General features: G+C 41.7%; 2 protein-coding genes across 2 annotated transcripts; both read right to left on the bottom strand.

The window, feature by feature from the left end:
- Positions 1–681: 681 nt before the first annotated feature.
- On the bottom strand, positions 682–11,698 carry NUTM1 (NUT midline carcinoma family member 1). The gene is made up of 6 exons (XM_087947244.1): positions 11,695–11,698; positions 10,818–11,010; positions 10,550–10,689; positions 6,587–6,876; positions 4,823–4,939; positions 682–3,099 (listed from the first exon to the last, which is right to left on the bottom strand). The coding sequence occupies exons 1-6, from the start codon at positions 11,696–11,698 to the stop codon at positions 829–831; spliced, it is 3,015 nt and encodes a 1,004-aa protein (XP_087803370.1). The 3' UTR covers positions 682–828.
- Positions 11,699–12,277: 579 nt separating this feature from the next.
- LOC148129233 (NUT family member 1-like) lies at positions 12,278–13,707 on the bottom strand. Its single transcript, XM_087948406.1, has one exon. It carries the CDS (start codon positions 12,903–12,905, stop codon positions 12,411–12,413), a length of 495 nt encoding a protein of 164 aa, XP_087804532.1. The 5' UTR covers positions 12,906–13,707; the 3' UTR covers positions 12,278–12,410.
- Positions 13,708–16,846: the final 3,139 nt, after the last annotated feature.

Raw genomic sequence — 16,846 nt, 5'->3', positions numbered from 1 at the left:
AGGACTGGTTTGTTTGTTCGCTTTTTAATGCCCAGACCAACACAAATGTTCCATTCCCGGAAGCCATAAAACCACTTTCATTCATCTAGCTTTCCTCCATGTGCGTATAACTGTGATACCCACCATCCCCAACCAGTTCTCCTCTTATCCCCAGCCACAGCACTTAGAAATGCTGAGTTTTTTGAAAGTCTGCTTTACTAAAAAACCTAAGCAGAAACCTCATTCTTTCTCAAATTATAAAACCCCCTTTCCCATTCCATAAATTTGAAAGCGACAAAAACATGAGTTTCTCTTAATTGTGCTGCACAGTTGTTATTTTTCTCTTTTCTACCTTATCTGTATTTCTAGTAGTTTATGAAATTAGCATTATTGCTTAAGCTGGGCATTCTCCAACTTGGCAGGAATCATTCTCTCATTTTTGGTTGGGCTTTTTCTTTCATTCACAGTTCACCCAAGTTCAGTTCGAGATGGACGTAGGAAGAAAAAAGCAATTTTTTTAACACTCTCTGAAATTAGCAGACATTAGACAGCTTCTGGTTCCTTTCTGCAGAGACAGACGAAGGATTTTAAAAAAAAAATTTTTTAATTTACTAAGAAGCATGAACAATTGGGGTGGATGGGTGGTGGAAGATGTCCTTCTTAAAAGAAGCGCTTTTTAGAAAGATACAAAAACAAAAAAACCTTTTCACTGGTCGTATTTTGAACAATGATGGGATTCTGGAATCTCAGGTGAATGAAGATGACACTTATCTGTGCAGGGTTTCAAAAAAAAAAAAAAGGACTTTCCTGGGATTGCTGATTCCAACCCACTTAGGAAAAGAGGACCAGTTACTGGTTGCGAAGACGCTTGCTCCTCCGAGTCCCAGTGGTGTTGCTCTTTCTTTTGTGATAACGGTGGACAGATGAGTTAACTTCCAAGTTTGTGTTTGCAAAAGGGCTGGCATTCTGAGATGACTGACCCTTGGAGCAATGCCTTGGCTTAACTTGCTTTGCAAGATCCATGGGTGAAAAAGTCAGGGTGTCCCCTTGTTCCATGGTGAGAAGCAAGTGGTCACTGTCGGGAGAGAAGTTGAGCTTGGAGGCGAGTAGTGAAGAGAAACTGGACAGCTCTTCATCCTCTTCCTCCTCCTCTTCCTTTTCGTCTTTGAGAACACTTTCCATGGTTCCTCCAGGGAGGTCTGAAAGCACCACATTCATCATAGTGACTCTCTTGAGCAGATCACCTCCTACCTGATTCCAGTTACTCATTTCTTTCTCTGGAGTTACTGGCTCCCAGTAGACTTTGGATTCACTACTTAGAAGTGTAGGGTTGAATCCAGTGTTTCCATGGCTGCTGTTGCCCTGAAAGCTAAGGAGTGGTGGAAACACACTAGTAGGTACAGGAGGATCTCCATGGGGAACACTGTTCTCTCCATCAGCCTTGCTCATAGAGATATAACTGGAAGGATCCAAAGTGGGTTTTAGGAATTCATCATTTGAAAGCTTTTCTGCCTGTGGAGTGACCTTATCCTGATCTGAGAATAGTCCCTGAGACTCCTGGAGTTTTTCAAGGCTGCTCTGGACAATCAAAGATGGTGGCTCATGCCCAGAAAAGGTGAAATATGGCAGGTGCTCAGAATCTCCATCTGGTAGCTGGTCTTCAAGCTTTCCTCCCTCACTAGAACCACCTGAACAAAATGGCTGCATATTTTTTCTACCCAGCTCGACACTTGCTTTTAAACTAGTCTCTTGATGAGTTTCCAACACAGCTAGTTCAGTTGATGGTTGGCCCTCTTGTCTAACACAACTCGACTTTTTTTGCAGTGCTAAGTTATCGACAGGAAACCTTATGCTTCTCGCTTGGCTTTTGTTTTTTAGAGACACGGTCTTCATTTGCTTTACATTAGTGTGGGACTTTCTCTGAGATGGGATCTTAGCTCCTTGGCTGACAAGTTTGTGACCAATTCCTGAAAGAGCTGGTGTTACTCTGTCTTGACTTGCTATGCTTCGACCACAAGGGTTTACATTTTCAAACTGAACTGAGGTAACGTTAGATTTCTGAAGCCCTTGGATTTGGAATTGATCTTTGCCTACGGCTCCTTGGCAATTCTCTTGTTTATCACGTTCAAACTGAACGACTTCCTGGCCGTTGACTTTTCTTTGAGTGTCCTGATAAGATCTCATTTTCCTTTCCTGATAGTTGAGCTCTGCTTTACTAATGGGACTTTCAAATCCCACATCTTCCTGAATCTGAGGTGGATTTATGACCTGTTCATTCAATTCTCTACATCCACCCAAACTCAACGTTAGGGGCTTTTCCCACTTGTGGTTCCCTGCTAACATCATGTTATCTTGTTTATTAGGCTCAGCCTGTTTTGAAGGAGACACTTGTGCTGCCAATACTGTTTTCACTTGTCCTTTTTGGTTACTATCCTGGGTTGGTTTTATGTTATTCCAGATTATCTGAATTCCATTCTTTATGGGTGCTATGACTCCATAGCTGCCTTTATCTGTAGACTTAGGAGATTCTACTTGATCCTTCTTCTTTTGTTCCTGGATGATACCTTGCTTTGAATGACCAGAAGAGACAAGTCTTACAATTTCTGGCCTTGTTCTGCTATCTCTTAGTGATGATAGATGACTACCAAGGGTGCTGTTTCCTTTTATGCTTGGAAAGGCCCATTGGGTCTGAGTTGGGGTTTCATTCCTATTATTCATAGTTAGATCTTTTTCCTGGAATTTCTGCATGTCTCTTTCCTCTGGATTCTTCAAGGTGGATAGCAAATTCCCCTCCTGAGAGTCATAACCGCAATATTCATGAGGAGATAAACTTGCTCTGACAGTCTTTGGAAAAAACTCTCTGTCTCCCAGCTTTTGTTGTGCATTAGAAATCAGTGGAGAGCTGACAATGGAGGTGGCCAACTCTAATTGACTAGCTCTGATGCCCTTGTTTGTGGAAGACTTTTTTAAAGCCTGTCGCAACATGTCTTCTCCTTTGCCGTTACCACTGACCTCATCTTCTTCCTCAGATTGTGATGGAGTGGAATCAGAATGGGAAGTAGGATAGACAGAAGGATCTCTTTCCTCTTCAGATAGTGCCAGAAGTCTCTTCTCAGTTAACTGAAGATAGAAAGAGACAGAGGGATTCAATCAAGATCACATGAGGAACTAGTACTGCTCTATAAAGCCTTATAAGGCCACACCTAGAATACTGCATCCAGATTTGGTCACTGCTGTATACAAAAGATGTCAAGACTCTGAAAAGAGTACAGAGAAGAGCAACAAGAATGATTAGGGGCATGTAGGCTAAAATATATGAAGAACAGTTGCAAGAATTGGTGTGGTGGCCTAGAGGTGGAACTCTGGCCTCAATCAGGAGGCTGTGGGTTCGATCCTAGGTGGAGGCAGATGTTTCTCTCTCTGGGCACAATGAGAATATATCTGCTGAACAAAGCTCCACATTGGCAACAGGAAGGGCATCCGGCCAGTAAATACTCAGCTACATTCAGCTGTCCGGACTCCATCCTACAAGAGATTATGAGGTCGTTAAAAGAAGATGATGAATTGCGAGAATTAGATATAGCTAGTCTAGTGAAGAGAAGGACCAGGGGGTGACTTGATAGCAGTGTTCCAATATTTGAGGGGCTGTCACAGAAAAGATGGAGTCAACCTATTTGCCAAAGCACCCAAAGGCCAGACAAGGAACAATGGATGGAAACTGATCAAGGAGAGATTCAACCTAGAAATAAGGATAAATTTTCTGGCAGAACAATTAACAGGGTGCCTTCAGAAGTTGTGGGTGCTTCATCACTGGAGGTTTTTAAGAAGAAACTGGACAACCATTTTTCTCAAATTGCATAGGGTCTCTTACTTGAGCAGGGGGTTGGATTAGAAGACCTCCAAGGTCCCTTCCACTTCTATTCTGATTGATATCAGTTTGAACTAGGGCGCCTCAATAGGAAATTCAATATCTGTACCCAATTATGTCTGAACTGATCTGGGAAGTTCAATTTCTGTACCTAATTCTGTCTGAACTGATCTAGGAAATTCAATTTCTGTACCTAATTCTGTCTGAACTGATCTAGGAAATTCAATTTCTGTACCCAATTCTGTCTGTACTGATCTAGGAAATTCAATTTCTGTACCCAATTCTGTCTGTACTGATCTAGGAAATTCAATTTCTGTACCCAATTCTGTCTGTACTGATCTAGGAAATTCAATTTCTGTACCCAATTCTGTCTGAACTGATCTAGGAAATTCAATTTCTGTACCCAATTCTGTCTGTACTGAACTAGGAAATTCAATTTCTGTACCCAATTTTGTCTGAACTGATCTAGGAAATTCAATTTCTGTACCCAATTCTGTCTGAACTACAAATATGCTCAAACTCTGATACAGGAGTGATTCCCATGCACTGGTTTTATTGGAATAATAACTGGGTATCCATAGCCGAGAACACACCCACCTCCAAATTAACACTTGGAGAGTCACAAGTATTGTCAATATCTGAGTGATAGGCATGCCACAGCTGGGTTTCACAAATTCCTTACCATTTCATTTTTTTTTCTTTTAATTTTGTCGTTCTGGACAGCTGGAGAGGATGTACCTAGATGCACCTAATTACAGACAGTCTTTTTATTATTCTCACTTTAAAATGAATGTTACTTTTTGAATTAAAATGGCACTTAAACTCCAGGAACACCCAAAAAGATCCTTAGTAGCTTCTGTCCAAGATCTAAAATTGTGGAATGGCACCGTTGCTTCCAATCCTATTCCGGATGCCCTCCCCATTGCAGGATTGCAATTCTACCACCCCTGTTCAAATTTCATTTCCTTGTATTACCTGGCTAGGTGTCAGGTTTAACTCCTCTGCTAACTCTTCTACCAGGTCCAAGGGATCTTGGGTTTTCTCTGGAGACAGTAAGTCCACCATAAATTGGGGATGGATAACAGCTTCCACCTGCCAGAGAGAAGAAAAGAGAATGGCAAAACAGGCTATGTGTAGGTTAATCACAAAAGGCATCCAATCCCCTTGCAGTCAAACTCACTGGTATGAACACAATTACATTCACAATAACAAGCAGCAACAAAAAGTGAGAAATTGGCTGGCAGAAGAGACTGAAACTCTGTTAGTTTAATAAAACTAGCATAATACAAAGTAGTCCTTGACTTTTGACCATGATTGAGCTGAACATTTCTGTTGTTAAGTGACACATTTGTTCAGTGAGTTTTGCCCCAAAAACTCTTGCCATGGTTTTTAAGTGAATCAGTGCAGTTGATAAGTTAATAAACTGGTTATTAAGGGAATCTAGTTTCCCCGTTGACTGCTTGTTCAGAACATTGCAGAAAGGGATCTCATGATCGACAGAGCAATGACCATAAATATGAGGCACTTGCCAAGCATCTGAATTTGGATCACATGATCGTGGGGATGCTGCAAAGGTCGTAACTGTGGAAACATGGTCATAAACCGTGCCATTGTAATTTTGAATGGTCACTAAATGAACTATTGTAAGGCTACCTGTAATTGAAACCACTATGGGAAATCAAGAGTGAGAGGAGCATAATGGATAAGAGGATATAAAAGTAAAGGAGGAGTGCAGTTTATATAGCCTGCAGGCAGATACAGGTCTTCAAAGCACATTTTTAGGTCCCTGGAATTCCTCAAGATCTCGATGCTGGAAAATTCAATAAGTCATTGAATTTGGGTGGGATGGATTTTGAGATCAAATTGGTACATTGGTACAGCTCCTTGGCTAGGTTTCACATGCATATTTCCAATTAAATGAGAATATTTGTAGCAGAGGGTTGAAAGGATCCTTGGTGATCTATGAGCTTGGTTGTTTTCTTGCAGACATTTCATTACCAAACTAAGGAACATTATCAGCGCTGTTGGTGCACAGATGATGTTACTTACTTTGGGTAATGAAATATCTGTAAGAAAACAACCAAGCTCAGAGTACATATTTCCCTTTAAAATAACCTGCACCGCCCTTCACCACAAAATAAACCCTGAATATTTCAGCTTCTTCCCTTCTGATGACCTCAGTGGGTCATTCTTCCATCCCCTTTAGCTCTCCAGAGTCCTAGAACAAGTATTTGGCCTTAATTGGAGGAACATTTCTCAAATGGGGTTAAGACTCATATGGAGAAGCAAAATGGGTTGGTAAGAGCCTTGGTGGAGCAGTGGTTAGAGTGCAGTACTGCAGGCTACTTCTGCTGATAGCCAGCTGCGTGCAATTTGGCAGACTGATCTCATCAGGCTCAAGCTTGACTCAGCCTTCCATCCTTCTGAGGTGGGTAAAATGAGGACCCAGATTGTTGGGGGCCATATGCTGACTCCGTAAACCGCTTTGAGAGGGCTGTAAAGCACTATAAAGAAGTATGTAAGTCTAAGAGATGGATAGCTGCTTGCCATAAGACTTGTCTCGTGACACAGTGAGCAAAAGTAGCTTGGTTAAACAGAGCTGATCTGATGTGATCCAATGGTCTATTCCTTTCCATTTGTGAATACTGTGATTTCTCAAGGGAGAGAAGCCACAAAATGATGCAGAATAATATACTACAGAAGAACAAGTCTCCCTGCCATTGGACCATTCTTTGTTACCTTGCAAACAAATTCTTCATCTTCACACAACTGATCAATATACTGAAGCAGGCCAGGGTCTGGGAACATCCCTTCCTCCTGGTCCTGGGTGTCTTGGCATATCCCGTGTTCTTTCTTCTCGGCTTCTTCTTCTTCCCAGCTGGGGTTCAGGCCTTCCATGATCTCTGCATACTGGTGCACAGCCTCAGCAGGGATCTCCCTGGGTGCTCCTGGGTTAGAAGTACTGGGCGGGCGCCTCTGGCGTCGTCGAGGCTGCCGGCTCTTGGAAGCTGATTTCTTGGGGATGTACACTTTTTGGGGAAAGAGGGATTGGGGAGTCAATTCTGAAGAAAATCCCACAGGCATAGAATAGAATAGGGGTGCCAAACTCAAGGCCCAGGGGCCGGATCCAGCCTGTGGGGTGCTTAGATTTGGCCCGTGGGGCTGCTCTGGAAACAGCAAAGGACTGGCCCGTGGTGCCTCTGTCAGTGAAAATGGAGCACAGGAGGGCCACACATGGCCCTCCTGAGCTACATTTTCACTGGCAGAGGGTTTCAGGAGGCCATTGCAGCTGAAAATGGAGTTTGGGAGCCCATTTTCAATGGCAGAGCACTCGGGCCACCACTGGCATCCCCCCTTGGCATGAGTGATGTCGAGCTGGCCGCACCCACCCCAGCCACACCCACCCGGCTCCCTGAGGTCAAACACAACTCTGATGCGACCCTCAACGAAATTGAGTTTGACATCCCTGGAATAGAACGATATGGTCCACTAAAGTTGACCAACAAGGGTCTAGGACATCTCGCCATGGCCAACTTGTAATGGCCAGCTCATAGTGGGATAACTTAGTTTTGAATAATTCAACACTATTAATTGTTTCATTCAGTTACTTTTATTATTGAGGACCACATTTTCATTAAAATTATTGTAACGCTTGTATTTCTGGATTGACTTTCTTTGTTTTATTCTTATTGGTCAAGGTTCCGTTGAAATTAATTTAATTTTTGTACCTGTTGAATTGTCCCGCGGTGAGTTGGCCGTGGCAAGTTCACTGTGGTAAATTGTCCCATTCCGGACCTATGATTTCTGGTAGGTGGCCCAGGGAGCAACTAGATGTTAGCTGAGGAGAAGATGTGAGACTTTTCTGCAGTTTTCAAAGCTACTGCCTGAATTGTCCTTTTTCTTCATTTCGATCAGCCAATGGAAAGAATCACTGACGCTTCAATAATTGGATAAGGTCAAGAATTTATCCAATTGGTTTCTGCCCAGGTAAATCCTAAATTGTTTTTCACTTATGGGTGGCATCTGAATATGGCAGGAATTCCCAATTCTCGCTGAGAATTCTGGGAGTTGCAGTCCCAGTATATCCAGAGAGCATCGGGTTGGAGAAGACTGGGCAAAGAGAGGTCTGGCTTTGTACTAACAATTGTACATATCTGAACAGGTGTCATATCTGAGCAGGTTTGGGAAGCCGAGACACACAGGACCAAGGATTCTAACAACGAGAGTCCCTACCTAGTGCTTGGCCATAACTCAGATCGATGGAAGCAACTATACAAAATTTCCCCATGCACACACAATCTGTTCCATCGGCAAAATGACTTTTGGTGTAATACATGCTAGTTGCTGTCGTACTTCAGCGATAGCATTTATTAAATCTCTGGAATTTTTTGCATAGTGCTGCAGCTCAGAATCAGGGGTTATTTCAGATTCCTTGTATGGTATTAAAAGAGAAGTGAGTTGGAAAGGAGGCTGTTGAGCACACTTTTTATCCCAAACACATCATTTAGAGAAACATTATTTTCCCCCCAGGACTGCAGAGTGGAGCACTATAAACACATATCCAAGAAAGCATCGAGACTAAGGCTTGGTTCTTATTTGATGGTTTTGTGCACTTAGCCTTAAATTATGTAGTCAGCAGCCCTGAAACAATGCTGCTAGTCCTCATGGCTTCTATATATGCACTGGAGTCCTACCCTTCTTTTCAGCTCAGATACAACATGACTTAAACATTGCCTGCTAGAAAAATAATTGATGGGTGGGCCCAATAAAGCTACCATCTCTCAGCTACAACAATCTGGGTAATTTCCAGTCACCAGCAATACGATATGGAAAACGTCCCCACCTAGTGGTTATTTGGAGACCTATTGCTTGGACTTGGTAATAAACCATGGTTTATGTTAGCTTTTGTTTGTTTTTTTAAAAAAAGCTTTTGCTTTTGTTACAACTGGCAGGTTTACAATCCACATGCATAGGTAGTCTTCAAATTACATCCAATTGAGCCTAAGCAAGACAGCTGTTGTGTGTTGCCCCTATTTATGACCGTTTTTGCCACCAGTTGTTAAGTGAATCACTGCAGTTGTTAAGTTAGTAATATGGTTGTTAAGTGAATCTGGCTTCCCTGTTGACTTTGCTTGTCAGTAGGTTGCAAAAGAGGATGATCACATGACCTCTGAGATGCTGCAACCATCATAAATATGAGTCAGTTGCCAAGCATCTGAATTTTGATCATGTGACCATAGAGATGCTGCAACGGTCATAACCAGAGGTGTTATTCAGCAGGTTCTGACCAGTTCTGGAGAAACGGTAGCAGAAATGTTGAGTAGTTCAGAGAACCAGCAAATACCACCTCTGACTGGCCCCGCCCCCATCTATTCTCTGCCTCCCGAGTCCCAGCTGACCGGCTGGGTCTTCTTTTGTTGCCCTGCACAGGAGAACAGAGCTGGAAAGCAGGTTAGTGGGACGAGGGGGGTAATGGGGATTTTGCAGTATCCTTCCCCTGCCATATTAACCAAGCCACACCCACCAAGCCACACCCACAGAATTGGTAGTAAAAAAAAATTGAATCCCACCACTGGGTCATAAGTGAAAACTGTAACTCAGTTTTTATACAGTGCTGTTGTAATTTCGAATGGTCACTAATGTTTGTAAGTCAAGGTCTGTCTGTAGTTTGTTCATAAATCCATGTTTTTTAACCAATGACATTGCTTGGATTCACACATACAACAGATAATTCTCAATTTACAACCATAATGGAGCCTGCCCATTAGAGTTGTAAGTCAGGATGTTTGTAAAACAGGTCACTATGTAACTGGATCTGCTTTTACTACCTTTTTTGTGGCAGTTGTTAAGTGAGTACGATGGTTGTAAAGTGAACCGATTGTTTGTTCTGGGCTGTTTTTGCCAAAAACTGGAAGTCAGCACAGGCTTTCAGCATAAAATGTAAATTTTTCACATGACTGCAGGATGTGACAAACGGCCACAAATGTGATCTGGCTGCCAGGTGCCCAAAATGCAATCACAGGATCATGGGGGGAGGGGATTCAGCCATTTCAATTTTGGGATTGGGTCATGAGTACCTTGGGGGGGTCTGTTATAATTTAGAATGGCGGCTATGTGACTATAAATTGAGGATTATCCATAATCCCAAATCAGTCAAACTACAAACATGGACCTACCTCATAGGGCAATAAAAGAATCTTGCTGCAAACAGGGCCCTAATTTTCCCATCATGCCTGTTGTTGACTTTGGATAATTGTCCGAGTGGCTTTCCTGGGGTGAGCAAACCATTTGTTCAAACATCAGGTGATAGGGAGTAGACCAGGGTTGTCAAACTCCAGCTGCATGATCTTGGGGGGGCAGCTCAACGTCACTCCTGTCAGGGGCACCTGTCGTGGCCCGAGTGCTCTGTCCATGAAAACAAATCCCAAGCTCCGTTTTAGGCTGCCATGGCCTCCTGCAACCCTTTGCCAGTGAAAATGGAACTCAGGAGTGGCCCTCCCGAGCTCCGTTTTCACTGGCAGAGGGTTGCAGGAGGCCATAGCAGCTGAAAATGGAGCTCGGGAGAGGCCGATTTCGCTGGCAGAAGTACCACAGGCTGGTCCTTTGCTGTTTCCAGGGTGGCCCCCAGGCCAGATCTAAGTACCCCGTGGGCCGGATCTGGCTCCCGGGCCTTGAGTTTGATATCCCTGGGGTAGACAGTACCTTGCTGTTGTCCAGACTCAGGGACAGGGGACATTGGTGGCTTGGTGGGTTTGGGGACTGGGTTTTGGAACTGGGAACAGGTGGCCAAGAGTTTCATCTTTTGGATTTGCTGTTCTTCTTCGGCTTCAAACTCCATGAACCTAGGGAAGGATGGAGATGAAGAAAATTAAGTAGGGGGTCAACCATCTTAAACCCACACTAGGTACACATTGCATATATTGAGGGACCCCGGGGGATACTCAAAGGGAGAGTTGGAGCCAATTCTTACTTTTCTGCCATTTCATAGAAGATCATGCGTTCAAAATTGCTGCTGTGTTCCCATTCCTGCACAGCACGAGGGACCCCATCCTCTAAGGTCATGTTGGGACGAAGGCGGGCCAGTGAACGGAGGACGGGGCTGTAGGGCAGGATGGCAATATTGTGTATCAACAAGATTTCCCAATTCCGAACAGCCCTCTTCACTATAATGAAGTACCATCACCCATTGTAGCACCTCCCACCACAAGACTCATGACTTTCTATCCCACCTACCCACCCCTCCTTCCCCAAGCCCTCATCTTCAAGACCCGCCCCCCCCTTCAAAGTACCTTCTCAACTTCTTGGCCTCTCCAACAGTGTGTCTCAGTGGTTACGGTGCTGTGATAGAAGTGTAATTGATATAAGTGTAGAAAACAAGAAGAGAGTAGCAAGGGGTGAAGGAACCAACATTTCGAGATGCACTTTAACAAAACAATAAGAAAAAGATGAGGGGGAAGTTAGCAATAGATTGTACGAAGACTGGCCTATGAGGGAAAGCAAAAGAAAACTTTGCAGCTCTTTAAGAGTGGCTTTCCTTTGGACCAGATTTTTTAGAAACATTTTTTTGGGTGGTGTTGGTGTGGATTTTAATTTTGATTCTGCTTTCTTTCTTGACATCACACAAACATTTGACACAAACACACTGAGAGATGTAAATTTATGCAGTCTAGTTTAGAATAGTGATGAGACTAGAAATTCAGGTTTAAATATCCTCTCTGCCAAAACATACTGACTCTGGCTTAGATATTGGCTATGTTAAACCATAAACTAGACAACCACATATTTGCTTCTCCAAGACATATGATTGGTTTATGATCCAAATACTGGATGAATCCTGAAATGATCACCCATGATTATCCAGTTAATTGTAAGTAAATATGTCCTGTGATGAGCAAAGCAACATCTGAGACCAAGATACCCTACATAATTTTTGGAAGGATAAATCTGAAGGGAAGGTTACTACTGATGCCACTTGGATGCTGATGAAGAAAGGTGGAATATAAATTAATCACAGAAACAAACATCTTCTAGTTGTCTACCCTTAGACTCACAGATCTGAAAATTTAGATGGACCTCTTACTTTGGAGGTAAAGTTGAAATCTCTGTGAAATTGTTTAACTGGGCTCAGTTTACATCCTGGATTTCAGGCTTCACAAAGAGAAATTTGAGATGTGGAGCGAACCAGTTCTTGGTTTGCTGCCAAAGTCATACTGCTTTGGGCCAAGCTATTTCCCTCCCTCTAGTCTATTATTCTAACAGGTTGAACTGAGCATCTTTTGAAAAATAGGATTCTCTCTAAACCTGGCATCTTGTCCTAGCTAAGGATAATTTAATTTTAAGTGTCTTAATCCCAACTCATAGTCTAGTATTGTTTGATACTATGGTTTATCAGAAGTCACTAAACCACAAAGTCTAATATATGGCTGGGTTTACCCAACCAGCCAAATCAAAATCAAATAAATTCCCTTAGGGTTTGGTATATTGTCTGAACCCTGTCTACATCTCCTTATCATCCCAAATCAAGATCAGATTTCCAACCTATGGATCTTGCCCACCACGATCCTCACATGAAAAAACAAGCAAGAGCTTCTGCATCAGGTGTGGTTGGGAAATGGCGCCTTGCCAAAGCCTTGTAGCGTTGCCAACGCCGGTAATTCTCATAAACTCCCTTGGAGGTACAAGCAAAAGAGGTGTCACTGGAAGGTGACCCTTGAGCAGATGGGATAGCCTCAGGTGCTCTGGTTTTCCGACCACCTGGCTCCTCACCGGCTTTTGTCAACAATACAGTGCGGATGCCGGGACCACCAGGCCCGTCCCGGCGCTGGGTGGCCCAACCCAATGGCATCCCTGTCAGGAAGAAAGTCTGAGTTTGGGGCAGCTCCTCGCTACCTCCCATAACAGGTCCTTCACGTTTCAGTTTGATGATCAGCTTGCTTCCTGGGGTGTCAGCTGAGGTCACCAGTAAAGCAGCCCCAGGAAAAGCTGGCAGGAGCAGTGAAGGAACATTTGGAGCGCAGGGTGAGAGGCCAGGGCTCTGGGTATGATTCTGGGAAGCCATGATCCTATAGGAGAAAGAATCTTAAGCAAATTGAGGTGACCAAGCAAACTGGCAGCCTTTTGCTCTCAGTGAGGTCCTGGTGTAACAACATTAGTGGAAGTGGATTGGATGCTGGGTCTTCTGGGAAATTTATGAGGCCAGCATCTGGTTTCCAAGAAGATCGTTCATTGTTGACGTGACTCTAAGTGCAAAGGTTGAATAACGGTTCCAGAACTTGGATGTCATGGTGGTTCTAATAAGGGGGAGGAAGTTTAAAGTTCTACCTGCAGATCCGATCTGAATTTTCATACAGTGCCTCTTTGTTTATTATTATTATGGACCAGAAGGTCCATAATGGACCATAATGGAAAATACTTTTGAGATGCCATGGTTCCTTCAGCCAGAAGGAACCTTCTACTCCATCAACCGTACTTCCTGAGGGCCTTTTCTCTTAGGTCTTTTACCTCTTTATCTGTAAACTGGAATAGGTTACAATTAAGTATTGGGTTCCATGATTGAGATTCATTCCTTATGTTGACCTGTAGACAACACAGCTCTTATCAAGGTAAAGAAGCAAGTTTTAGAAATTACTTTGGGTTCAGTTGACAATCCTTCCTCTAGCTGACACCTTTAAAAAATAATAATAAAGGAGCCTTATAAAGTTACATACCTTTCCCCAAATATGACCTAAGCCCAGTTTACCAAAACTGAAACAGCAAAAGGGAGTGAGTATAGTTTCTGTTTGTGAGGCGCAGTTTTTAATAAATGATGACATCGGGCAGTGAATTGTAGGCACATGTGTTATCCCCTTGAGGGCAACCTAGATTAGGGGTCTTCAAACTTGACAGCTTTAAGACTTGTGGACTTCGGCTTCCGGTTTGCAAGGCTTCGGCGGCGGCAGGAATCCGCGATCGTGCGCGGTCCCTGCTGCACTTGCCGCCGAAGTGCCTCCGATCCAGCTGGATCTGGAGGATATGGTTGCCCCGTAGAGACAACCGAAGAGAGAGGAGATCCGGGCAGGGGCTTGGGGGTATCGCAAACCCCCTCCTCAGCCGGCTAAACTCCTTTTTCCCAAGGCGGTGGAGCGGCGGTCAGCAATGGCCGCCACAAAGAAGCCTGCAGCCGGGTAAGATCATGCAGGAGGAAGTTGGAGAAAGTGAAAGTTTTTTGGCTGAACCGGGACGACAAGGAACCTTTAAACACCCTGGAAACTTAATTGCTTGAATGATACATTGTTTCCCAAGAAGACTGTGAAAGTGGCAGAAGAAAATTGAAAGGGAAAGTTATTTTCGCTCACTCTCCCTCCCCATGGAAATAGCTGATGGAAATTGGAAAAATCTGCTTGGACATAGAAGGTAATTAAATTTGAAATTTAAAGCCAAGGGGATAAAAGATTTCTGAACATTGGAATTAAAAACTAAAATCTTTTTGCTATAAGTGGGAGGGAAGAGGTAAAGAACTTATTTTAAGATTGTACTGAAGGAGACTGCTTGGAGTTTATAACACCAGAAATAAATGGCAATAAGACTTCTAAAAAATTACTTTGGAACTGTGTAACTGAATTCTACCCCAAGAAGAAAAAATATAAAAAGAAGAAAGTGCTAAACAATTTGTTCTGATTTGGATTGCTTTGTGACTTTGGGATTTTGGGGAACTATTTCTTGAAAGATTAAAAACATTTGGGTTGTTCTTAAGAACAAAAAATGGCACTATCAGTTGAAGAATTGCAAATGGAATTTCAAAAGTTAAAAGAAGAGGAACAAGAAGGCAAGGGCTCTTCTGGATCTATTTTTCACTTTTTAGAAATGGCGATTTCTACCTACCAAGAAATACAACAACAAGAAGGCTGGGATGAAGAAGAAGAAGCCATCTTTAATGGACAGACAATCTTAGTTGAGGAAGAAAAGAGAAAGGGGGGAAAGAAAATGGAGAATTCAGAACTTAAAAAAGCAACCAAGAAAGGGAAAAATAAGATGAAAAATTGATACAATGTCAGAAAGCAACAGAAAAGAGAAATACAATAGAAAGGGAAGATCAAGAGAGTGGAGTTAGAGAGATGTGGGAGGGGGGCAAAAAGGCTAGAATTGATAAGAAAGGAAGGGAAAAAGGAAAGAGAAGTCATAAAGGTTTAAAACAAGATGTTAAAAAACAGGTTTTTTTCAGAGACAAAGGGTAAAATATAATTTAAAAAATGATTCTGTAAAAGTACATAAGATTGTATTGTAGATATTAGTATTTGAAATTGAGTTAGAAAACTGAAATATTATATGAGTTAATAATGCATTAAAGGGAATGTATAAGAATGTTTAAGATTTAACAATAGAGTTTAATTTCCTATGGAATATTGTTTTTACTATATTATAAACTTAATTCTCTCTCTTTTTTTTTGTTCTATTATTCTAAAATGTAGTACTTAGAATGTACTAAGCAGAATCAGTGTGGAAAGTATGTATTATTTTAAGTGTTAAATTTAGGGGAAAGATAAAAAGTTCTCATACTTCAACCAGTGATTACAGGAGAAATATTGTATTAGAAAGAAAAGATAAATAGATAATTGAAAGAGAACGGACAAAAGATGCAAGTATAATTATCTAAATTGAGATGAAATAAATAAAATAGAATTAAGAGAGTGAATGAAGAGAGAAAATATATAGAAAATATAGAATGTTAAATAAGATATGAAATAGTATATTAAGTGAGCATGAATTTGATTTATGTCTGTACAAAAAGATGCAACCCGGGGTAAGCCGCTTTCCAAAAAGAAGTTTTATGTATTTATGTTTTGTGTTTTGTTTGTCTATGTTTGAATTAATAAAACGCTAGAAGAATGTTGAAAGAGAATAACGAAATTGTAAATAAGACAGATGGATATAATGAATATATACAATCCAAGGTAAAAGAAATATAATTGAATAGAAGGAAAGGGAGAAATAAAGAGAAGTTGGGAAAAGATATGAAGTTGAATAGATTAGATAAATATACATATTAAACTGTGCTTGTATGGAAATGTGATAACTTGGAATTATCCTGTCTTTAAATAAGATGTTTTATTTGTTTCTCAGAAAAGATGTCCTATGTTATTATATTCTACGTTTTGTTTGTTTGTGTATTGTTTTTAAAAAATTAATAAAATGTGTTTTAAAAAAAAAAGACTTGTGGACTTCAACTCTCAGAATTCCTCTTCAAGTCATGTTAGCTCAGGAATTATTTATTTATTTATTTATTTTATTTATTTGATTTGCCAATTGTTTACAAGATAATAAGTATAAATGTATACATAGTTGTGAATACATGAAATGGTTACATATAAGAAAAATAAAAGAATAAGAGAAACAATAGGACAGGGACGGTAGGCACGTTGGTGCGCTTTATGCACGCCCCTACAGACCTCTTAGGAAAGGGGTGAGGTCAATAGTAGACAGTCTAAGGTTAAAGTTTTTGGGGTTTGGGGAAGAAACTACAGAGTCGGGTAGAGTATTCCAGACATTGACCACTCTATTGCTGAAGTCGTATTTCCTGCAATCAAGTTTGGTGCGGTTTACTTTGAGTTTGTATCTATTGTGTGCTCTTGTGTTGTTATGGTTGAAGCTGAAGTATTCATTGACAGGTAGGACATTGCAGTGTATGATTTTGTATACCATGCTTAAGTCAGACCGAAGACGGCGTAATTCAAGGTTTTCTAGTTCTAGAATTTCAAGTCTGGTGGCATAAGGTATTCTACAGCGAGTAGAGGAGTGGAGAACTCTTCTTGTGAAATATTTCTGGACTTTCTCAATTGTGCTAATATCAGATACGTAGTGTGGGTTCCAGACTGATGAACTGTATTCGAGTATTGGTCTAGCAAATGTTTTGTATGCTCTGGTTAGTAGTGTGATATTACCAGAGAAAAAGCTACGAGGATTAGGTTAACAACTCTTAATGCCTTTTTGGCTATGTAGTTGCAGTGTGCTCTAGCACTTAGA

This window comes from Notechis scutatus, chromosome Z, assembly GCF_049901735.1.
Source record: "Notechis scutatus isolate UNSWTSFEM ecotype Mainland chromosome Z, rNotScu1.2, whole genome shotgun sequence".
Taxonomy (NCBI): Eukaryota; Metazoa; Chordata; class Lepidosauria; order Squamata; family Elapidae; genus Notechis; species Notechis scutatus.
Note: the sequence above shows the minus strand (reverse complement) of the source record. Positions and strands in the feature narration are given on the sequence as shown.

What these genes read in the sequence shown, in the direction of transcription:
- NUTM1 (XM_087947244.1), bottom strand. An exon ending in TTCTATGAAATGGCAGAAAA is followed by an intron (nt 10,690 to 10,817) that starts GTAAGAATTGGC and finishes ATCCTTCCCTAG; the next exon opens with GTTCATGGAGTTTGAAGCCG. An exon ending in TGAGTCTGGACAACAGCAAG is followed by an intron (nt 6,877 to 10,549) that starts GTACTGTCTACC and finishes TTCCCCAAAAAG; the next exon opens with TGTACATCCCCAAGAAATCA.
- LOC148129233 (XM_087948406.1), bottom strand. Translation starts at nt 12,905, where the DNA reads ATGGCTTCCCAGAATCATACCCAGAGCCCTGGCCTCTCACCCTGCGCT.